The sequence below is a fragment of the Oncorhynchus kisutch genome, linkage group LG17, assembly GCF_002021735.2.
Source record: "Oncorhynchus kisutch isolate 150728-3 linkage group LG17, Okis_V2, whole genome shotgun sequence".
NCBI lineage: Eukaryota > Metazoa > Chordata > Actinopteri > Salmoniformes > Salmonidae > Oncorhynchus > Oncorhynchus kisutch.
In genome coordinates, this window is record NC_034190.2 from 30,915,662 (window position 1) to 30,941,280 (window position 25,619).

General features: G+C 44.0%; 1 protein-coding gene across 2 annotated transcripts in view; it reads right to left on the minus strand.

The window, feature by feature from the left end:
* Positions 1-15,713: 15,713 nt before the first annotated feature.
* Positions 15,714-25,619, minus strand: part of LOC109907433 (zinc finger protein 516) — a 30,703-nt gene continuing 20,797 nt past the window's right edge. Inside the window, exons 3-5 of one of the 2 annotated variants that reach the window (XM_020505397.2) lie at positions 23,535-24,926; positions 20,190-20,254; positions 15,714-19,494 (exon numbers count right to left, since the gene is read on the minus strand). In XM_020505397.2, coding sequence (XP_020360986.1) covers positions 19,444-19,494; positions 20,190-20,254; positions 23,535-24,926 — 1,508 coding nt within the window. In that variant the 3' untranslated portion in view covers positions 15,714-19,443. The remainder of the gene's footprint in view (positions 19,495-20,189; positions 20,255-23,534; positions 24,927-25,619) is intronic. The other variant, XM_020505398.2, reaches the window with a different exon arrangement.

A 25,619-nucleotide genomic window follows, 5' to 3' on the forward strand; every position in this document is an offset into this window, starting at 1 on the left:
TCAGCCCTCAGTCTCTTTCTCTCTCTAACACACACACACACACACACACACACACACACACACACACACACACACACACACACACACACACACACACACACACACACACACACACACACACACACACACACACACACACACACACACACACACGCGCGCCAATTTTGGTACTCTAACACCTCCAACAAATTCAACACAATTGGTTACTGGTACAAACTGTTTTGCTCAAAAGTAATTTGCCTTTTCAAAGTCCAATTACTATTATCAATAACCAATAATGGATATGCTTTTCACAGTGCCCTACCGTACTGTTGTTTATAATCTCCAGTTAAGAATTTCAGCAGTGCCGCAGTCCCAAATCCATTATTTCTTCCCTGCTCCATATCTGCATGATTTAGTTAGTCCCAAGCCATTGCATGTATCCAGGTTGTGTTCATTAAGGCACACAAGGGAAAACATTTTACAGCTTTCTGCAATGGAACATGTTTCTAATTGAAACAAGTACAAGTAGTAACTCTGTTTGACCCAGTTTGCTTCTGTTTGGTGCCTAAATAAACACAGCCCAGAGGTTGACGATAGGCACTCAAATGTTGAGAGAGGAGTTTGGATTGAAGTCAGTGGCTACATTTGATTTGATAGGAGTCTGATGAGATGAAACACTAACATTGAATATACTATATTTGCATATGGGTCCCCTCGTTTGGCCAACAATAGCCACGTGGTTGAACCAGCTGACAACATGCCACCTGTCATATAATCACAATTCTGTGAATTTAGCAGAATTCTTCATACATATTTCATGCCACTGGGCAGACTTCAGTTCAACGTCTAGTTTGGTTGAGTTGTCAACTAACGTGAATTCAATGTGAAATCAACAACAAGCTTCATGGCACTGGATTTAGGCTAAACGTTTGGTGAAACAAAGACCAAATTCCCTTTATGTTCATTACGTTTTTCAAATCCCATCAGTTTTCCACGTTGATTAAACGTCATCACATTGAATTTGTATGTTGAAATGACATGGGAACAACATTGATTCAACATTGATTCAAGCAGTTTTTGCCAAGTGGGATACTTCTTCCTGCTTTTTTATGTTACAAACACAAAATCGTACAATACATGGAACAAAAATGTACGGTCAATTTAAACACACAAACCAAACCACACCTCTTGGGTTTGAAGCGAGTACTTTCAAAGAGTTAAGTGGGGCTGCTGTTGTAGATGCAAACCTTAATGGTTCAAATAAGGATTGGAACCTTTTTTTTCAATTTTCACCTAAAATGACATACCCAAGTCTAACTACCTGTAGCTCAGGACATGAAGCAAGGACATTGATACTATTTGAAAGGAAACACTGAAGTTCGTGGAAATGTGAAATTCATGTTTTTTATTTTTTATTTCACCTTTATTTAACCAAGTAGGCCAATTGAGAAGTTCTCACATTTACAACTGTGACCTGGCCAAGATAAAGCAAAGCAGTGCGACACAAACAACAACACAGAGTTACACATGGAATAAACAAATGTACAGTCAATAACACAACTGAAAAAGTCTATATACAATGGCATAAGGAGGTAAGGCAATAAATTAGGCCACAGTAGCAAAGTAATTGCAATTTAGCAAATTCACACTGGAGTGATAGATGTGCAGATGATGACGTGCAAGTAGAAATACTGTGTGCAAAAGAGCCAAAAGTCAACTGCAGGACTGATCTGGTAAAAGATAATACAAAGAAAAAAAACATGTATTTATGCATTTATAAATCATCATCTTTGAAATGGAAGAGAAAGGTCACAATGTATTATTCCAGTTTGTGCACAATTTCGATTTTGGCCACTAGATTATTTCACTGTAATAGCAACTGTAAATTGAACAGTAAAGTTAGAATTACAACAATTTAAGCTTTCTGCCCATATCAGATATGTCTATGTCCTGGGAAATGTTCTTGTTACTTACAACCTCATGCTAATCACATTAGCCTGCGTTAGCTCAACTGTCCCGCGGGGGTCGGGGGGGACACCGATCCTGTAGCGGCAGCACTGATATGAGTATGGCTTCAGTCATATGTTTAAGAATGTAATTTTGATGGGTTGGATGTTTAGCAACAAAACCGAAGTGTGCGCAACTATGGGGCAAAACAGACAGGGTTGGCTTAGATTGTTGATAAAATGTAAACTATATTTGTCTCCAAAGTTTATTGAAAACATAAATAAAGTTGCACAATGCAGTTGTCTCTCAAATACATTGTTACAGTTGTTTCAGCAAATTGTTTGCCATATTAGCATAGATGTGACATCAGTCAAAACACCTCAAAACAAGACATGGTATCGAGAACAAGATCAAATGAGCTGAAATGAGCCACTTACGATTCACCACATGGCAGCTTCTTGTCAATGCTGCTAGCTATCTGGCCATCCAGAACCGTAACGACATACATCCTTCACCCCCTTTAAAGTGTGTGCATTTTTTTTCCCGACGTTGTCAGCTAACCAGTCTGTGTCATATTATATGGCAGGGTTCCCAAACTGGCGGCCCGCGGGGGGTTTTGGGTGGCCTCCCCCCAAATTATAATAAATAAATAATCATTTAAAAAACTTTTTTTTTTTTCATTGTTGAACATAAAAGACTGTAAAAACACTAGGAAATCAGCCCCAAGTGATTTTAATTTAAGAAATCTGTTCCCAAGTATTCCCACGCACAATAGAGAGACCATGTACAAATGTACGCAAGGTTTGAAATGATTATGTTTTAGTCAAACATTATGTCCGTTTGGGCTTCTTGCGGTCCCTGGACTTCAGTAGAATAACAGATACAGTAAGCAGGCTGAAAAAGCAGCCCTTTCCCCTCTATAAAGATGGAGTGTTCTCCCCGCCTGGTGTGGTGATGGCTCTTTATCAGGAGAGTAATAGTGCTGCACTGCTAACCAGGAGACCCAAGGCTGTTTGTTTTTCTCTAACAAGATGAGTTTTTACATTTCCTTTCCCTCCTCTCTCCTTAGCTCTCTTTATTTCCTTCCCCTGGAAACGTTGGCAAAGCGGACCAATTACAGTGGCTCAAAATGGATGCCACTTTGCTCTGGGGTGACGCATCACAGCGTAGAACAGGGTCGGGCACACAAAGAAAAATGTGTGTTTCTGGGTTTTTTTGTCACCCGTTTTGAGCCTAATGAACACAGCCCATTTCTCGGGAAATGGCAACTATTTCGACGGGATTAATGGTTCGACATCACACAAGTTGTAGTAACTGAAATGTCTTGCCATAAATATATTTGATCGCAATGCTGCCAAACAATCCATGCACTAAGGAACATGGCCCAGGTGTACAGGTGATTCTACCTAGAATCATCGTTCTCTGTCCCGTCCCCAAACCCACTTCAATTTCCTATCGTGGGATGTCAAACAGCGGTCAGTGGCAGTGAGTGAGGGGGCGGGAGAGTGCTCTAAAGAGGGGTCATGGGGTAAGGGGGCTTTCAGGGGTCCTCTAATCACCCTGTCCCCGTCAATCGTTTTCCAATACCAACGGCCGCCGATGGCCATCCTTCACCCCGGTTGGGGCTAAAGTGATGGCGCCCTCATTAGCAAGGCGATCACTGAGTGCTTGAGCCGGAGAGACGGCGTCAGTCGCCGTGAGATCCATCACTCGGCCCAGCGAGAGCGCTGCAACTGCCGCTGCTGTGCCCCGTAATGGCTGCCACTGATTGTCGTCCATACCTCAAGAGGTGTGACAAAGTCCCCTGACAGAGAATAGGGGGAGTAGAGGGAATGGAAAGGGAGGAAGAAAGGGAGGAAGGGAGAGAATGGAGGGAAGGGTGAGGTCTGTGTAAGAGAAAATACTGAACACAGATGGAGAAAAGAAGAGTGGAGAGGAGAATAGGAGAGATCTCTATGAGAAAGAGAGGACAATAAGGAGTGGTGATGATAGAGGGAGGATGAGGGAGGGAGGAGGGGTGAAGGTGTTGAGGAAGCGACGGGAGCAGCTCAAACATTTCAGGCACGACGCCCCAGTGGCACTGGGTAATGAGGCATCACAGCAGAATATACCCAGGCCGCTGTTTGATAAAGGCGAGCTGACACCGGAGCGTAGATAGGTGCTTTTGTGATGCAGACACATGTCCATCCATCACTTCTCTGCACTCCTGAGGGGGAGAGGTGTGTGTGTGTGTGTGTGTGTGTGTGTGTGTGTGTGTGTGTGTGTGTGTGTGTGTGTGTGTGTGTGTGTGTGTGTGTGTGTGTGTGGGGGAGGGAGGGAGGGAGGGAGGGAGGGAGGGAGGGAGGGAGGGAGGGAGGGAGGGAGGGAGGGAGGGAGGGAGGGAGGGAGGGAGGGAGGGAGGGAGGGAGGGAGGGAGGGAGGGAGGGAGGGAGGGAGGGAGGGAGGGAGGGAGGGAGGGAGAAAAATAATGAGAAAGCGAGAGAGAGTGTCTAGGTACTGAAATGGTCCAGGAACGGCCACAAATAGGGAAAACAAATGTGATCCATATTTAGAAAGGGGTTTCAAATGAGACATTACACTTCAGTTAAATGGTAAGTCATAAGGCCTTCACAACCGTAACATGAACCATTCATGACTGGTCTTCTCCATGAATGTAAAACAAGCCAAGATACAAAGTACTCCTTTACACTGTCCAACTAAATTGCAGTGGTTAGATAGCAAAATCTATTTTACATGTATGACATTTGCCAGAAGGATTCATACTCTTTGTATGATGCAGCTTTGGAATCTCAATTGAGTTAGCTACATTTACTAAGTTTCTACAATGAACCACACAGCATAATGATGGGACCCTTAAAGAGAGCAACAAATATATAAAGAAACAGTGCAGTGTTCTTCAATCCTGGTCCTCAAGACCAAGAACTGGGTCATGTTCAGTAGAGCACACAGTAGCAAAAAAAGGTATGATAACAAGTTTTACAGCTCAATTAAATGGCTGGAAGGTGAGGCCAAAATCAGGGTTTGGATCCATTCCGGAATTCACTTTGTTAATTCAACACATTTGATTTGTTCCATAAATTAACAGCCCTGATGGAAACCACAGTGGATCATTCTTAAATGTTTTATCAATCCACTGAAATGTCTTGAGTTGAGGTCGAACTGATCCTTGACTGGCCTCACGTTCAAGTTCAGGGTGTATCTAAACGCTCTCTAAAGCATGAATGGACTGACTGGTTCTCCTCTGGATAGAGGTATGCTACGTCCGTTGAGGTAACTGGGGGTTCTTATAGTGTGTCTGCACATTGTGGGTGGAATAGGAAAGAATTTGTTGTGAATTCTCAAGACTCTAAAATAAACTAGTCGCACACGCGCACATGCACGCACACACACACACACACACACACAATGAAGCTCAGCTTTCCAGAACGAGGAGACTTTTACACCCTAAATTGGATGCTACACTAACTGTACACAGCCATAATGCCAGAACACAATTCTACCCCTCAGCAAAAACAAACAAAGGCCCACTTTGTTCCATTGTTCTCCGCATATTGTTCCTCGACTTCCATAGTTGTTTGTTGAACAATGAGTACGCAGTACTGTTCACACGAAGAAGCCACATTATTCTGTAAATTATCTGTGGACTTTAGGCTGGATTTATAACCCATCGTCACCTGTTTCTATTTCAAAAGGCGACCGATTCATAAGACGACACGGATGCTGTTGTTTGGTTCATTGTCACGGGGGAATAAACTGCTTACACGCTTAATAAAATGGAGGACCCTGCCTTGAGGAGGAGCACCCCCCCACCCACCCACCCACCCACCCACGCCGAAAGAAAAAAAAGTGCTGACTTGATTTTCACACCCCTTGTCTTACTTTCCACACAATTTCATCAACGTGTTGTTGGTTCAGCATCTGTTATTGTCAAGATGGCCACCTGTCCCCATTGCTCTCCTGAGATGAGACAAAGGACAGACAATTTACACATGCTGCACGTGCCAGAGCATAACAAGCACATAATGTACAGTAAAGCTATACAACTTCTATGTCCATATTAGGACGGCCTCAGACTGTGAGGCAGCCTGACACATTCTCTGAGTCTGTCCCAATACGGACTCTGTAACTGATCCTGTTGCTCATCACAAAACAGGATATCCTTAAATTCAAAGGCCCTGGTTGAAAATAAAATGGCACTTGAATTGCAAAAAAATATATAAAATTCCCCAACTGTGTGTGGGCAGATCGTATTTGGTGTTTCCTCAGTCAGACCCTTCAAATCCATAGTAGAATAGACTATGGGCTGTTCATGACACACACAACGGTGCTCTAGCTCTGCAGGTAATGTAGCAGTACGAGCATCATTAACCTTGTGTGTTAAGTGGTTTTAACTAATGATTCATAAACAGGGTCTGTGAGAAACGTTGTTTCCTGAAATGAATACAGCTCCCGTTAATGACTGTGTCTACCAGTCACCATGCCGTGTCAATCACATGGGAGATGGTTATGTCGTTGTATTGAAGAAGTTGTGCATTTATCAGGTATGTGTGTGTGTGTGTGTTCAGCAAGTCCCAGCTGCACCATTAAAGTCTACTGGCGACGAGGTGCTTGGTAACGGGGGCAGGGCTGAAAGCTCCTAGCCAGGTCCCTGCACGGTAGAAGCACAGGTCTATTGGTCGTCAGCAGCTGGAATTTCAGTGGGAGCTGCTCCCGGCAGAACCCTATACATCTGAGCAGCCCTATTTAGGAACTACACTGTTCACCCCGGCTGGGGAAAGGCCTATAAAAGGTGACCTAAACATTACTCACTCTAACTCTCCTGGATAGGAGAGTTAGAGCACCTACCAGGGCTTTCCGTTTCAGCGATAGAAAACAAAATAATAAGAAATATGTCCTCTTTTGACTTGCAACATGGAACATAAGGAGTCTCACCAACAGGCCCGAACAAAGGACTGCACTCATCGCAGCAGCTAAAGCGATATAACATTGACATCGCTGCTCTCAGTGAGCCCAGACTCCTGGGTGAAGGGTCGCTCAGGGAGGCTGGAGAGGGCTACACATTCTTCTGGAAGGGATACCTCTCAGAAAAGCAGCATCTGCATGGTATGGGCATTGCCATGAAGAACTGCCTCCTCCCAAATCTCACAGAAACACCAACTGGCATAAGCAAAAGGCTAATGTCACTCCACATTCTCCTTGTTGAAAACCAGCGTGCTTATGCACCAACTCTACCATCAGAAGATGATGCAAAAGAACGCTTTTTTAAGAGATGCTGGATGAGGCCCTCCACAGAGAGTTATTGGGTGACTTTAACGCAAGACAGCTGTCATGCCAATGCAAATGTACTGAGATTGCTAAGCCTTTGTGCTGAACATGAACTCACCATTAACAGCACCATGTTCCAAATGAAAAACAAATACTAAACCTGGATGCACCCACAATCAAAGCACTGGCACATTATGGACTACATGATTGTCAGGGGCTCTTGCGACTGAAGGCAAATGGGCCTCCCTAATCACATCACTGAGTCAGCAGCCCACTCCATCAGCTACAGCAGCAAGAAACATCAGGCATGTTAGACGAAAAATCAACAAGCTTTCTGAGGCCCTTAAAAAAGCAATGGCAAGAGCAGCAGAAGGAGGCACAGAGTATTCTACGACAACTACAAAATGAGTGGTGGATCACCAAAGCATAAGAAATCCAATCTTGTGCGGACATATATGACATGCACAACTTTTATGATCCACTGAAGACCACCCCACGGACAAAGAAGTTGCTCTCTCAGAAATGCTGATGGGTCCACTCTCATAAAAGACCAAACTAAGGTAGGTCAGAGGTTGTGTGAACACTTTGAAGCGCCCTTAACCAGACAAACCCAGTTGACGACTCAGTCCTGGACGAGCTGCCAACCCTGACCACCATCCAGAGTCTTGACCTCCCACCAACCTTTTCTGAGGTCTGTGCCACCATCAGGTCACTGAAGAACAACAAAACCTCTGGACCTGACCCCATCCCTGCTGAGATCCTAAAACAGAGGGTATATCTCTGTACCAGAGGAGTTCACCTGTTCATCTCTGAGATATGGAGACAAGAGAGCATCCCCCATCAATGGAGGGACGCAAACATTGTCACCATATGCAAAAGCAAGGGGGACAAATCCATCTGCGGCAACCGCAGGGGCATATCCCTCCTTGCAGTTGCTGGCAAAGTCTTGGCAAAGGTCATGTCCCGCAGACTCATCGGCACCGTCACTGAGGACCTGATAACTGAGTCCCAGTGTGGGCTTCAGAAAGAACAGAAGCCCAGTGGACATGATCTTCAGTGCACACGAACTGCAGGAACAGTGCCTTGAACAGAAACAAGACCTATTCATGGCCTTTGTGGACCTCTCCAAAGCCTTCGACACAGTACACCGTGAACTCCTTTGGAAGGTCCTCCTGCAGCATGGCTGCCCTGGGAAATGTGTGAACATCCTGCGTCAGTTCCATGAGGGGATGGTGGCCTGAGTTACAGTTGGCAGTCAGCAGTCTGAACCCTTTGGAGTTGGCACTGGTGTGAGTCAAGGGTGTGTGCTAGCGCCGGTCCAATTCCATTTCTTCCTCCTGAGTGTCACAACATTCCTGCACAAGGACATGAAAACAGAGAGTGGGGTGACACTGGACTTCAGATTGACCGGCAACCTCTTCAACATTAGGAGACTCCAAGCTGCGCAAAGCTCAAATCTGAACGCGCACCAGTACGCAGATGATTGTACTCTTGTGGCCCATACCCCAGAAGCTCTGCAAGCCAACTTCACAGCAGCTGTGAGGGCACAGAGCAGAATGGGGCTGTCTGTTAACATCCCAAAAACAGAGGTCCTATGTCATCTGATCCTCTACTTGAAACACCCGCACTCTCCATCTCTCCTCACTTGCCACACTTTAAATATCTTGGAAGTATCCTCTTGGGAGACTGCATCATTGACCAGGATATCCAGATATCCAGGCCCATCCTCCTTTGGATGGCTATTGAAGAGAGTTTCATATGTATATACTGTATTCTATTCAAGGCTAGTACTATATAACTACTGCAGTACACACCTTTTCTATTCATATACTGTCCATGATGTCTATACACACACCATGGACTACCTTAAGGGTGTGTGTGTGCGCGCACATGTGATATTACCTCCCACAATAGACCGCTTCTCTCTGCAGTAATCAAGCTGTGTGTATATGACCCCAACACACACACAGAGAGAGAGAGAGAGAGAGAGAGAGAGAGAGAGAGAGAGAGAGAGAGAGAGAGAGAGAGAGAGAGAGAGAGAGAGAGAGATCCTCCTCACAAGGACCGAAAGGACAGGAGACGCCTGTCACTCCAATCAGCCACCAGTCCGTCTCTCCTCTTGCCTGTAAGAGGGCTGAACTAAAGCGAGGCAGTTTCCCATCAAAGAACATATGCCAACCCATCTCCTTCTCCCTCTCCCAGACTGACTGGTGACATGATCTACTCTCTGGGCCCTATGGCCAACACAAAACTCACTGGTCCTCTGCTCGTGGCTCTAGTCATGATCTGTGTATTTTAGGCGGATGACTGACACTGTCACTACGCCTAGAGATGATGTGGTCCCATTGACAAACAGGATGTGATAGGTGCATGCTGCTGTGTGTGTGTGTGTGTGTGTGTGTGTGTGTGTGTGTGTGTGTTCAAAAAGCATCGGAAGGAGTTAACCGAGGTGTTGCCAGCGGATGCGACGGAACAGAAAGGATGTAAGGATTTGAGACATGGACGGAAACTGTTGATTTCGATTTAAGATGTTTTGTGCTTGGTAAACAAACATTTTTCACCTGAATTTTCACACCTGAGTGGGGCCAGTTTACCTCAGCTTAAACCCAATCCCAATCGTTTTGATTAAAAGATTAAAACTGATAATGGATCTGTGCTTAGCTGCCCATTGTTTAAGCGGATGGCTATACCGAGGGTTGTTACTGATGTCTTTTGACAATCCACGCGTAACTATATATATTTAATAATGTTGGTATTTTTATTCCTTGTATTATGTGATGTGGGTGACGTTTTCTAACTTTTGTCTATAAATGAGCCATAGTTAATCCTGAATGGACAGTAATATTATTTTATGCCTTTCATCCTTTGCAGCTGAACTCTTCTCCACCCAATCCTTGGTATTGTGCGCCATCTCCTGATAGAAATTGTACTTACACCATGCCTACATTTAGGGGTTTAGGTTTGATCTGGGATGTGGATGTGTATATGAAGTTAGAGTTGAGGCTAGGGTTAGGGTTGAACTGGGATGTGGATGTGAAGTTAGGGTGGAGGCTAGGGTTAAGAATGAACTGGGATGTGGATGTGAAGTTAGGGTTGAGGCTAGGATTAGAGTTGAACTGGGATGTGAAAATGGATATGAAGTTAGGGTTGAGGCTTAGGGCTGAACTGGGATGTGGATATGGATATGAAGTTAGGGTTGAGGCTAGGGTTAGGGCTGAACTGGGATGTGGATATGGATATGAAGTTAGGGTTGAGGCTAGGGTTAGGGCTGAACTGGGATGTGGATATGAAGTTAGGGTTGAGGCTAGGGTTAGGGTTGAACTGGGATGTGGATATGGATATGAAGTTAGGGTTGAGGCTAGGGTTAGGGTTGAACTGGGATGTGGATATGAAGTTAGGGTTGAGGCTAGGCTTAGGGCTGAACTGGGATGTGGATATGGATATGAAGTTAGGGTTGAGGCTAGGGTTAGGGTTGAACTGGGGTGTGAAGTTAAGGTTGAGGCTAGGGTTAGGGCTGAACTGGGATGTGGATATGAAGTTAGGGTTGAGGCTAGAGTTAGAGTTGAACTGAGATGTGGATATGAAGTTAGGGTTGAGGCTAGGGTTAGGGCTGAACTGGGATGTGGATATGAAGTTAGAGTTGATGCTAGGGTTAGGGTTGAACTGGGATGTGGATATGAAGTTAGGGTTGAGGCTAGGGTTAGGAATGAACTGGGATGTGAAGTTAGGGTTGAGGCTAGGGTTAGGGCTGAACTGGGATGTGGATATGGATATGAAGTTAGGGTTGAGGCTAGGGTTAGGGCTGAACTGGGATGTGGATATGGATATGAAGTTAGGGTTGAGGCTAGGGTTAGGGCTGAACTGGGATGTGGATATGAAGTTAGGGTTGAGGCTAGGGTTAGGGTTGAACTGGGATGTGGATATGGATATGAAGTTAGGGTTGAGGCTAGGGTTAGGGTTGAACTGGGATGTGGATATGAAGTTAGGGTTGAGGCTAGGCTTAGGGCTGAACTGGGATGTGGATATGGATATGAAGTTAGGGTTGAGGCTAGGGTTAGGGTTGAACTGGGGTGTGAAGTTAAGGTTGAGGCTAGGGTTAGGGCTGAACTGGGATGTGGATATGAAGTTAGGGTTGAGGCTAGGGTTAGGGCTGAACTGGGATGTGGATATGAAGTTAGGGTTGAGGCTAGGGTTAGGGCTGAACTGGGATGTGGATATGGATATGAAGTTAGGGTTGAGGCTAGGGTTAGGGTTGAACTGGGATGTGGATATGAAGTTAGGGTTGAGGCTAGCGTTAGGCTTAGGGTTGAGATGTGGACATAAAGTTAAGGTTAGGGTAGGGTCCAACCGCCCTCTGTTTCGGTGAAAGCTGAAGGATGGGCCTGGAGAATTGTAAGAAATCTCAAATTCATAGACAAAGCAATGGATGCAAGGACTGACCATCCATGATATCAACATTATAGTTTTAACCATGTTTTGAGGCTTGTTTATTTACATTCATTTGAGTAAAACAAGTTTATATTTTGGGTTCTGCTGTGGCACGAAAGTTGGGTTAATTAATTAAGCTCATGAGGCATTTATAAGTTAAGTTCTTCAAGAATCAATGAGAAATGGGGGGGTCTGAAATTATTGACACCCCTGATAAAGATGAGCAAAAATGTATGTATACTAAAAAAAAAAGGTTTTCAATGCCTTTCAGTACCATGCCTTGCGAGGATAACAGATTCCATGTCTGTTACTTTTTCACAAATGTTCTAAGAGGAGTTGGAAAACACATTGTGAGGGATCTTAGAAAGTTCTTCCATACATAATCCTTCCAGATCCTCCGTCTGTGTTTATGGACTGCCCTCTTCCATTCAGACCACAGGTTTTCAATCTGTGTTTCAATAGTGAAGACATAAAAACTATGAAATAACACAAATCAAAATACTTGTTATATTTGAAATTCATCAAAGTAGCCACCATTTGCCTTGATGACAGCTTTGAAAAATCTCAAATATACTTCCATTTGTTTAACACTTTTTTGGTAACTACATGATTCCATATGTGTTATTTCAGAGTTATGTCTTCACTATTATTCTACAAGGTAGAAAATCCTTGAATGTTTCCATTTATCATTCTTGAGATATTTCTACAACTTGATTGGAGTCCACCTGTGGTAAATTCAATTTATTGGACATGATTTGGAAAGGCACACACCTGTCTATTTAAGGTCCCACAATTGACAGTGCATGTAAGAGAAGAAACCAAGCCATGACGTTGAAGGAATTGTCCATAGTGCTCTGAGACAGGATTGTGTCAAGGCACAGGTCTGCCCGAAGGGTACAAAAACATTTCTGCAGCATTGATGGTCTCCAAGAGCACAGTGGTCTCCATCATTCTTAAATGGAGGAGTTTGGTACCACAGAGACTCTTCCTAGGCCAAACTGAGCAATCAGGGGAGACGGGGCTTGGTCAGGGAGGTGACCAAGAACCCAATGGTCACTCTGATAAAGTTCCAGAGTTCCTCTGTGGAGATGGGAGAACTTTCCAGAAGGACAACCAGAAGGACAACCTCGTCAGCACTCCACCAATCAGGCCTTTATGGTAGAGTGGCTAGACAGAAGCCAGTGAAGCATGGTGGTGGCAGCAACATGCTCTGGGGATGTTTTTCAGCGGCAGGGACTGGGAGACTAGAATCAAGGGGAAGATGAACAGAGCAAAGTACAGAGAGATCATGTACCTCAGACTGGGGGCGAAGGTTCACCTTCCGACAGGACAACGACCCTAAGCACACAGCCAAGACAATGCAGGAGTGGCTTTGGGACAAGTTTCTTAATGTCCTTGAGTGGCCCAGCCAGAGCCCAGACTTGAACCCGATCGAACATCTCTGGAGAGACCTGAAAATAGCTGTAGAGCGACGCTCCCCATCCAACCTGACAGAGCTTGAGACGATCTGCAGAGAAGAATGGGAGAAACTCCCCAAATACATGTGTGCCAAGCTTGTAACGTCATACCCAAGAAGACTCAAGGCTGTAATCACTACCAAAGGTGTTTCAACAAAGTACTGAGTAAATGGTCTGAATAGTTATGTAAATGAGACATTTCAGTTTTTTTCTTATACATCCTGAGTGGCGCAGCGGTCTAAGGCACTGCATCTCAGTGCTAGAGGCATCACTACGGACCATGGTTAGATTCCAGGTTGTATCACAGCTGGCCGTGATTGGGAGTCCCATAGGGCAGTGCACAATTGGCCCAGCGTCGTTAGGGTTTAGCCGGGGTAGGCAGTCATTGTAAATAAGAATTTATTCTTAACCGACTTGCCTAGTTAAATAAAGGTAAAATAAATAAATGTTTTGCTCCAGCTTCAAGACAGGGACCTTGTCAGTTGGCACAACCTCCAGGGCACAATGGCAGGGAATGTGGTGTGAACTGTGGTAAAGGTTAGATCCTTGCTGAACGCCACATTGTCACGCCCTGACCGTAGATTGATTTGTATGTTTCTATTTTTTGTTTGGTCAGGGTGTGATGTGGGTGGGCATTCTATGTTGTTGTTCTATGTTTTCTTTTCTATGTGTTTGGCCTGGTATGGTTCCCAATCAGAGGCAGCTGTCTATCGTTGTCTCTGATTGAGAACCATACTTAGGTAGCCTTTTCCCACCTGGTGTTTGTGGGTAGTTGTTTCCTGTTTTGTGTTTTCACCTTTCAGGACTGTTTCGATTTTCATTTCTTACATTCACTTTGTTATTTTGTATTTTTCGTGTTCTGGTATAATAAATAATCATGTACACTTACCATGCTGCGTTTTGGTTCGATCCTTCCTACTCCTCATCCGATGAAGACGAAGATCGTTACACATATTGAGATTTTATTGCCTATGCTTTTCTATTCTTTGAGCAAATGATTTGAATTATGTTCATGTTTATGATTCTAACTTAAACCATGTTCAAATGAAAATGTTATCTTGGAACAACATACAGAGCCTTCAGAAAGTATTCACACCCCTGGACTTTTCCCACATTTTGCTCTGTTACAGCCTGAATATGAAATGGATTACATTTAAGATTTGTGTCACTGATCTACACACAATACTCCATAATATCAAAGTGGAATTATGGTTTCAGAAATGTTTACAAATTAATAAAAGCTAAAACGTCTTGATTCAATAAGTATTTGTTATGTCAAGCCTGAATAAGTTCCAGATTAAAAATGTGCTTAACAAGTCAGATAATAAATTGCACGGACGACGTGTGAAATAATGGTGTTTAACTTTATTTTTTAAATTACTACCCAATCTCTGTGCCCCATACATAAAATTACCCGTAATGTCCCTTAGTCGAGCAGTGAATTTCAAGCACAGATTCAAGGACAAACACCAGAGGCTTTTCCAATGCTTCGCAAAGAAGGGCATCTATTGGTAGATAGGTAAAAAAGAGCGAGAGAAAAAAAGCAGACATGGAATATCCCTTTGAGCATGGCAAAGTTATTAATTATGCTTTGGATGGTGTATCAACACACCCAGTCACTCCAAAGTTACAGGCGACCTTCCTAACTCAGTTGCAGGACATGAAGGAAACCACTCAGGGATTTCTCCAATGGTGATTTTAAACCAATTACAATGTTACATGACTGTGATAGGAGAAAACTAAGGATGGATCAACAGCATTGTTGTTACTCCACAATATTAACCTAAATGACAATGGGGGAAAAAAGGAAGCCTGTACAGAATACAAATATTCCAAAACATGCATCCAAAACAATACAAAGCATAGCGTTCGGAGCGAATCCAACACGAAACTGATCACTGAGTACCACTCTTCATATTTTCAAACACGATGGTGGCTGAATCATGTTATCGGTATTCTTGTAATCGGCAAGGACTAGGGATTTTTTTTTAGGATACAAATAAAAGGAATAGAACGAAGCACAGGCAAAGTCCTAGAGGAAAACCTGGTTCATTCTGCTTTCCAACAGACACTGGGAGACAAATCCACTTTTCAGCAGGGTAATAGCTGAAACGCAAGGCCAAATATACACTGAAGTTCGTGTAGATGAAGGCGAGGAGACATGTTAAAGAAGGATATTTAACATGGGCCAGCCAGTATCCCTGTGGAACACTTGACAACTTGTAAAGTCCATGCCTGACAAATTGAGGCTGTTCTGAGGGCAAAAGAGGGTGAAACTCAATAATAGGAAGGTGTTCCTAATGTTTTCTACACTTGTTGTATATCCATCCTCTCAGAAAATGAATGTCAAATTCCTTACATATTGCTTTGTAACACTTTTTACCTTCTAATAGAACTATATGAGCTAGAATAATTGGTGTAAGAGCTTTACCAAGCACTTTTTAACAATTATGAGAGATAAATTATGCCGATTACAAATACCTGTGATACCTGTGAAATACCTGTGATTGAACTTTTCACGTTACATAATCACAACCATTTATATGTTCATGTGTGTGATTGTCATAAACATACCACCTCAAAGGCTGATGAAAGAGCCTCTTGGATAAGTAAATGACCAATATCAAGCCCATGTAAATATATCAAGTTTTATTTCTACTAACAGGTATTATGCAATATAAATACTTTGAAAATACAGCCTCATCATCTAAAGTCCTAATAGTCACAGAATATCTAAGCACTGAGTGAACATTGCAAATCATCATGAAGCGTTCTGATTAACACATGTCCATCTAAGCCCCAACCTTTTCTTATTACAAACGTCTATCGTTTTACGATCTATATCATTCTGACTTCAATTCTTTAAACTTTTTAAAAACTTTTTATTTTATTTTTACATACGACAATCAATCAAGGTGGATAACTATCATATAATATTCAATAAATAACGTAGTAATAACATAAGATTGGTACTTCTTTAACATGGATGGCTTTCTTTCCTTGTGCGCAGCTAAAATAACTTGGGGGGAAAACTGCAGAAGCCATTTCTAAGACAGATATCCAGTGATCCAGCAAAACACAAAAAGTAAACCACAGCAAAAAGGAACTAAAGAACAGTGTTATTCGAAACAGACAATCCAAGACTGACCCACAATCCTCCTCATTGAAGAGTAGTCATTTTCATGGAGTCAAACTGCACATTACCATCTAAAAGGGACATTTTCTGTTCTCAGTCCACAACACCATTGGTTGTGTAGATCCAGCTATATGCATGAAGCACTGCAAATCTGTAAGTTACATAGTGATTTCCTTTTCCATGCATTTGTTTTGGATTCATTTTCCATTCCGTCTGGATCACATAGCCCGGGACGTGGACTTACCTCAACTTTCTGAGGTCTGAGAAACACCATGTTTGAAATGTTCCACATGGTCAGTGCTCCCTAGCAACGGAAGCCAGTCTTCCAATGTTGGGATATCCACTTGAGTGGATATACAGGCTTAACGCGACAGAAAATACATAGTCAGCAGCATTGACATAGTGGTAAAACAATGGGTGGGTAAACTATGAAGTCCAGTGGGCGATCAAGAGAAGACTAATGAAATACAGGAAGTTACATTGTTATATCTGTATTGTTTGCATTTTACTGTAGGCCTATAGGGAAGGTAGGATATGGGGAGATATTGAAATGTCTTTTTTTTGTACGTTCTTAAATTTGTCTAATAAGATTAGTACAGATTTTCTCAGGGGACCCCACAGGGTGCCCCGACCCCAAGTTTTGGAACCACTGTACTAACCTCTCGCTCTCTGCTTGCTTCCCCTCTCTCTGTGTCTCCTCTGCCGCCTCCTGCATGCTTTGCAGCCTGCCGCAGCCTCGCCACCGTCTGTCTGACTAGTCCCATTGATAGAACAATGAGCCAGATATTTCACCTGATGTATAAATGTGAAGCATCCGGTTGGCATTTCCACCCACTACCAAATATGGTGATGAGAGGAAGCATAGTTGCCGGCAGTGGAAGAAGATGGAGCGAGATGGATTTTGGCTGACATTCCGAAAAAATAAATAATTGATTAAACATTTGATCTCCATACAGTTTTCTGTTTCCAAAACTAGAATCTGTAACAGTGGACTGTGTTTTGTAGACTTTACCCTTTCCCAAAGTTGTGTTATTTAGTAGGAGGGTAAGGGTAAATGTAATTATTGCACACGCGCACTTCAGAGTAGGCGTTCCCTAAAGGACATATGCAAATAAATGCTAGAACGCTCCAGTAGGATCAAACTAACTTGTGCTTGGCTCTGCCCACCTCCTTAGTTATTCTGCCCACTATGATTAATTTGCTCCCATTGGAAATGACAGGCTCTGGTCTATCTTGGGTTAGTTATAAACATTTCAGTACTCTCTGTAAAGCAAATTTATGATTTATGATTTTGCCCCTGCTCTGGTCAAGCGCCATTTAACATTAGCTTCTTTCTTCATCCAGCTAGCTAGCTGGCTAACACTAGCCAGAGCCTTTAATAATTTAAAATGTTATAGCAATACTAGAAGTCTCTGCCACCTGACTGACATATCTATATGCAACTATTTGCCAGTTGTACACTCATTCTCCAAGAGTCAGGTTTTTTGTTTGTTTGAGGGATGTCTGTAGACACGGCTGGAGTCGCGTATGTTTAGGAAAAAATAATACAATTATGTACGGCATCTCGCAAACCCACTAGTCTGTCAGCGGCGTCTCTAGTTGCCTACTTTTATAGCCACTTGCCGTTGGTCTGCTGGGGTAGTTTGATTCACTGGCCCTCGGTCTGTGCTGCGATTCGCGAGAGGGCAGAGTTTAGCTGTTCGCTAAAAGAAGGAAGGCGCGAGTAGAACTCATCAAGAGAATTTGCGTTCTGAGCTTTGATCTACGCTGGGAACGCAATAATAAGTGGGTAAACGTCATTTCACAACTTAAAAAGGTGAGTAAATAATACGTTTATAATGGATTATATATATATTTCTTTGCATATCCCAACTCCTCAAGTCACTCGCAGTTGCCGTTGTACAGCGCCCCTGGAGCAATTAGGGTTAAGTGCCTTGCTCAAGGGCACACCCGACACATGGTTGGCTCCAGTATTCGTATTCCTTTCGGTTACTGGCCTAACGCTCCAACCTCGAGGCTACTTGCCAGCATTTAGTGTGTTTACCCTCCACTACATCCCTGGTCAGCAGAGTCTAGCATAGTTGTTGTTGATGTAAACATGGCTAGAAATGGACGGTAAGCCACAAACAGCTGCCTCATTATTGTTGCTTAAAGATGGGAGAAACTCCTCAGTGAGGGAAACCATACCACTGTCCACCCAATGGCCATTGTTATTGATTTTGTTTGTTTTGGACGAAGCAGAGGTGGGGAGCGTCGTGCATCAAGGTATACTTTTTTGTTTGTTTTAAGAATAATGAATATATGCTGCTGTTCTATGATGTCCGAGAGAAAAAAATGTGTTTGTTGTTTGCAGTAATTTGTTTCTTGTTGTAATATCACAAATGGACATGGCAGTTTTACTATTAAAGATTCCAGCTTTCAAGGTGGATGGTAACTTTGCTTGTGTGAGCTGGCTGACCAATCCAAACAGTTTCCAAATAACACACACAAAAAAAGTGTCAAAAGCTCAAATAAACAGATGACTAAAACACTAACACACACATTCACAGTAAACACACATACCGATCCGATTACTTCAAAATGTTCTATCAATTCTCTGGAGGGATATAATATAAAAGTTTCAGTCTTTGCTTGTCTTTTTGCTCTGACATGGATTAAAAGGGTTTGCATCGAAGGTTACATAAAACACCCTGGGGGATCCTGGTTTTCTACCCTTTAACAACTGATTTAGAATCAGTTATCACTAACATAGCCTGAACTCAATCACCATGAGCTAAACAACTACACCATCTCTAGGTCAGTATACTGTCACCACATAAACATCTAAGCCCCGTGTGTGATGTAGCAGATGCTTAAGTGCATCGCTACTGCATTCCTGAGAAGTTCTGCCACTCTGAATGCAGAAACGCCTTGTCCTTTCTGTGTCCGAGGTATTGACGGTGCTTCTTGAGTATGTTGAGTTACAGTGTAGAGGGTTGTGAGTTCACACCCCAGTTGGGGAAGAATATCCACTCTGTCACGTCCACATGTAATGGTAGCTTTATCAGTCTGGGAGGGTTAGTTAGTTGTAGACAAAGAGTGTCCCTTGAGACAATTGGGCCCCTCAAGTGAAGAGTCACTGTTCTCCTGTAGTCATGGCTTGGTTCCTGTGAGGGACTGCAGGCTTCTCATCTTGCAGCAGTGCATTTTGGGAAGTCGAGTTTTCAGGGCATGTGGCATGCAGAGTTTTCATGTCCCCTTCCTAAGAGACGTTGTGGAAGTAGAGGAACGGCCGCTCACCTGTAGAGGACAGAGACAAGGGGCAAAGCGGAGTCAGATCACAGATCATACCAAGACATGTTTGTGTTGCTGAGTGTCAGTTGTCTTTCTATGAGTGTATTTGTGTGTGTGTGCAAGTATACTTCTGTGTCTGAATGTGTGTTTCGGATTATGCAAAACTGTCAGTTTGTGTGTGTGTATGTGAGTTAATCTTTCGGTGTGTGTCAGTGTGTCCTCGCGTCTCATGCATTACAAAGGCAACAGAAGAGGAAGGAAATAAGAAGAGAACAACAGACAGGTAGGTAGAGAGAGTCCAGGAGGGCCTGCGTGTGGTCATGATTGGCAGGATGTTGACATGCCATATGGAGACGCACGATTGTTTACCCCAAGGGGGGATGTCAAGGCTTTTTTATTTTTTTGTGTTCCTGTCAGCTCCTCGTACCAAACAGAGAAAGAGGGAGACAGCAGTCTGACACAGACGCTCAAGTATCACTGCTTCGCCTTTAGTGTTTCAAACACTGATTTCTCTTTTGGATTCTCAGAGCTGGGAGCAGAAAAGAGTGGTGAGGGATTTTTTTAAAGGTCTAAATACCATTAGTATTTTGTTATTGACGGGATAGGGGGAATGCAGAGGGAGATATACATGGAAGGGCACACAGAAAGGAGACGGATTCTATTTCTAGCGAAACAAAACCCAAACATGGAAAGTAGCATACTTGTTTGGAGGCCTCAGTGGAGGAATGGACTTCATTTCCAAAATGTCCATTGTACTGCAGTATCGCTGTAGAAACAAGAGAGACAGAGCAACACTTCAGAATCCCAAGACCTTCACAATGAAAAGTTAGAAGAAAAAAACTGAACCTAATAATATCACAGTAAGTTAAGGTATCTGTTGTATTTTTAGGGCAATATTCCATTTAGATTTCAGGGTAATATTGCCTTGGAGTGACAAGCGGGAAAAACACACACACACACACACACACACACACACACACACACACACACACACACACACACACACACACACATATACACTAAATCAAACTGTCCACTTAGGAAGCAACACTGATTGACAATAAATGTCACATGCTGTTGTGCAAATGGAATAGACAACAGGTGGAAATTATAGGCAACAACCCACACAAGTGGCTCAACGAGTGCAGCTCACACAAGTGGCTCAGGTAGTGCAGCTCATCCAGGATGGCACATCAATGCGAGCAGTAGCAAGAAGGTTTGCTGTGTCTGTCAGCGTAGTGTACAGAGCATGGAGGCGCTACCAGGAGACAGGCCAGTACATCAGGAGACGTAGGAGGGTAACAACCCAGCAGCAGGACCGCTACCTCCGCCTTTGTGCAAGGAGGAACAGGAGGAGCACTGCCAGAGCACTGCAAAATGACCTCCAGCAGTCCACAAATGTGCATGTGTCTTACTTATTTTCCACCATAATTTGCAAATAAATTCATTAAAAATCCTACAATGTGATTTTCTGGAATTTTTTTCTCTCATTTTGTCTGTCATAGTTGAAGTGTACCTATGATGAAAATCACAGGCCTCTCTCATCTTTTTAAGTGGGAGAACTTGCACCTCAAACCAATTGAGACGGTTTGGGATGAGTTGGACCTCAGAGTGAAGGAAAAGCAGCCAACAAGTGCTCAGCATATGTGGGAACTCATTCAAGACTGTTGGAAAATAATTATAGGTCGGGTGAGAGAATGCCAAGAGTGTGCAAAGCTGTCATTAAAGTAGCCACCCTTTGCCTTTTAAGAATCTAAAATCTAAAATATATTTTCATTTGCTAAACACTTTATGTTACTACATGATTCCATATGTGTTATTTCATAGTTTTGATGTCTACACTATTACTCTATAATGTAGAAAATAGTTTTTTTTTCTAATTAAAAAAAGAAAACCCTTGAATGAGTAGGTGTGTCCAAACTTTTGACTGGTACTGTGTGTGTGTGTGTGATATATATATGCCATTTAGCTGACACTTTTATCAAAAGCAACTTAGTCAGTTATAAGTACATACATTTTACATATGTGTGGTCCAGGGAATCAAAACCACTATCCTGGCTTTGCAAGCCTCATGCTCTACCAACTGAGCTACAGAGGACCAATGGTCACTGTGCTGGTGGTCAGGCATCTCATTAGCATGCACACACACCAATTACTGTACATCCCCCATAACTGACATCTGATTAATCATGTATAAACATTTTCACAGGTCAGTGTCACAAGCAAATGTGTTTGTTCAAAGTTGAGGGACTGCCATCCAAGGACAAAAGCACACACACAGGCAGACTGGCATTCACAGTCATATCATTAACACCACACTCTTTCCTCTATTGTTCGAGCTAGATAGATGCTTTGTTCATGGAGTATATGCTAGCTAGCTATCTACCATTGCAGCTGACCTGCTAAAGTATGCTAGCGTTAGCTAGCCAGCTAGCTCTAATTGCAGTGTTGGAACCTGTTCCATTGATAAATTGTTTATCTTATGCAATGATAACTTATCCAATCTTTTTACTGGCGCTGTGCAGCAGGCACGTATTATGCAGAAACAGTAGCTAGCCCATTGGGTTTTTCTTTCAGATTTTTTATTGAACAGAATAAACTCAGAGTGATAGCGTGTAAAGAATAGGAGAGTGACAAAGGGCTGTGGGTTAGATTTGAACTCATGCAGACACAGGTATACATGTGTGCTGGAGGCAGTGACGCTAACCGCTAGAACACCTAAGCCACAGAGTATTGGGCTCATTAGTACTTCCGATGTGCCATTAAGATGGGGGAGGGGTGGGCTTCATTCAGAGCAGTGGATGACAACTTTCGTACCAAATCTGACAGCCCTGACACCAGCCCCTGGCTGCCTGGAAAGTAACGCATATATTACCGCAAATTAAACTGCCTGGCCTCTGATGTGCCTTTGGCCAGCGCTCCCGTGTCACATGTCAGATGTCCTCCTCTTGCTCTTTTTCTCTCTATGTCTGCATATCCCTCTCACTAGGTCACTCTTTCGCTCCTTGTTGTTTCTCCCTCTCTTTCCCTGTACTTGCTCACTGCTCTTTCTCCTGCTGTCACCCCAATTGTGTCAGGTCTCTGATGTTCTGGGAGTGGAATTTACTGTGTGTGTGTGTGTGTCTGTAGCCTCGATGCCACCTCTTTCTCTCGCTCAGACACACACACCCTTATCCTTGTCACACAGTACTGGGTGCCCACTGCCCATCTGTGTCACTGTGATCCATGCACGCACATACTGGTACACCAGCGGAGGTTACTGAGGGGAAGACGGCTCATAATAATGGCTGGAATGGAGTGAATGTAATGCTTTTAAACACAGTCATGTGTTCGATACCATTCCAATCACTCCATTCCAGCCAAAATACTCTGTTCCAGCCATTATTATGAGCCGTCCTCCCTGTCCACTGTGACACACACACCCACACACACACACACAGGTCGACAGCAGACAGAGAGACCTATTCCTTGACTGGTACTATCACCGGCAGAAACATGCAATGTCCTTCTGTCGGCCTTGGTAAACATGTTTCCCCCAAGCTATTAGCATTCATGCCAAAACACTCGTAGAAAAACAGAAAAGGCGGCGGACAAATGAAATGAAAAACTCATACTACAAAAAGGTCACGTTATTACATGTGACTCAAAGGGCTAAAGAGGATGATGATGGGATCTACGACGACAGGCTGCAGGTTAGAGCTGCTACTCTCAAAGTGACCTGAGTGTACAGTACATGGTCAGTTTTGTGAATGCATATTTCTCTTCCTCTACATGCTGAATTATGTAGGGCTGTGGTGAACAATAAATAAATGCCATTGGGGCCGCAGGTAGCCTAGTGGTTAGAGCGTATGGCCAGTAGCGGAAAGGTTGCTAGATCAAATCCCTAAGCTGACAAGGTAAAACATCTGTCATTCTGCCCCTGAACAAGGCAGTTAACCCACTGTGCTGTCATTGTAACTAAGAATTTGTTATTAACTGACTTGCCTAGTTAAATAAAAAGGTAGAAAAAAAGGACTACATTACCCAACACTCAATCCCCCCCTTACCTTGTTGGTCAAGCCTGGGATCTACAAAGCCCCAGTGCTGGTAGAGAGCTGCCAGGTCATGGGGGTTGTAGTTCTTCAACAGACCCAGGATGTCCATGTCCATCGGGGAGTCTCTGCTGTCCCCAGCCGTCAACTCCCTCTTCCCATGGCCGAAGACGGTGGTGGGTGCCAGGTACCCACTGCTGCCCTGCGCCCCAAACATGTTTGTGACTGACCAAAGGTCTTGACCTTTCAGGGCTGCAGGGGGATCCTGTGGATGGCTGTGTGGGTGTGGGTGTGGACGGGGATGGGGGTGTAAGTGAGTTCTGTCTGGGGTAAGATGGGATGTGTGGTCGGCCCTGCCATGGTTCCTGGCGAGAATAAAGCCAAGGCCCTCTTGCGGAAGCAGGCTTCCCCCGGCAGCAGCCCGATGATGGCTTCCAGATTTGGGTCTGCTTGTTGACTGCTGGGTGAATCCTCGGATGCTGGTTGAGGCGGCGGTGGTGGCGGCGGCAGGAACTTTAGGGTGGGCTTCTGTTTTAGATCGGGCGCTCTTATTTGCCACCTCCCCCGTATGGTTTGGGAGGCTTGACAACCTCTTCTTTTGAGGTAGGAGCGACTTCCCACCACCAGTGGGTGACCTTGTGGAGGTACGTGACCCTGACATCATGGCCTGGCTGGTGTTGGACTGGACAGTAGTAGTTGTGGTGCTTGTGTGGGTCTTTGGCCTCTTGGTGCCTCCACCTGAAGGTTGCGTGGCAGTGGAACCTGGGGCTTTGGTGCGCTGGGACCGGGGCACTGGGAGCGCTGGGCAGTCTTTTCCTCCCAGGAAAGGCGGGGGCCCCGTGCGTCGTCCAGCAGCCTTGGAGCCCTTGAAACAGGTGACGTAGGGGGCCCACTTGGGGGCCAGGGAGCTGCCACTATCCACCCTGTGGGCCACACGCTGGTGGATCCACAGCACCTCCAGGTAATGGGTGGTGTGGGTGCAGAACGGACACTGGTGTCTGACTAGCTTACCCTCGGACAGCGCTGCCACAGGGTTCGCATCACTATCCTCCTGCTGGCCCTCGGGCGGGGCAGACAGGTTGAGGAGGCTGGCGTTGATGATAGATTCCTGAGAGGATTGCCCTTTGACCTTTAGGCTCCTCGAATTTTCAGACTGTCCGCTCGATGCCGCCCTCTCCTGGCCAGGAGGATTCCAGTAGGGCTGGCTGAGCAGTGTGCTCTTCAGCCGGAGATATTCCATGTAACCTGAGACTTTGGGAGTGCCGTGGCTCGGGTCTTCTATAACTGCTTCCAGTATGTGATGACGTGCATCCCTGATGTGCTTGTGCAGCTTGTGCATGTGGAACGTGAGGCAAGAAGGGTCGCTGGTGTGGAAGTCACAGTGCTCGCAGAAGTATGGCTTGGAATCTGTGGATAGCAGAGTACAGGTAGACTAAGCTCACATTTTAAGAAAATGAGCTTCAGCAAGGTGTGAAGATTTAATAAGCTTTCACAAACATGTGGATGAGATAGAAGGACATTGTAATGCTACTTTTCATCAGTCCTTTTTAGTCATTTAGCCTAACAACTCAACTATTTTCAATACATGCTAAATTCAACCGTGTTCACGTCCAACTTAACTTTTACTGTTGAATGAAGCCTTCATGAACCCTTAAGTATATTCCAGAAAACATTCAAACAAATGTCAAGCTATATGAATGGTACAGAAAGGTTTATGCCTCACAGTACCAGATGCAAGGGCCTTTCATATTCCTTTATGTAGGATGAGGGGTGGAATGGGCAATCCATGCCACACGATGGCGCCATAAAGCCATATAATTTGCAGTGGCACCCTAAAGGCAACTGTTGAACACCCATTTGACCTGTATGAGTACTGCTCCATGACAACTGCTTCTAACTGGAAAACTGAACTAAGACATCCACTTCCATACTACTTCAAAATGTGAGAAAAGTGCTACAGAATAATAAATATATCCATCACTTTTTGCTTGTCAATGTCATGAGTGTAATTTCAAACATTACAAGAGTTGCTAGTGATGGGCATATTTACCATGTAACCATGTTTATTTGTTTTATTTCACCTTTATTTAACCAGGTAGG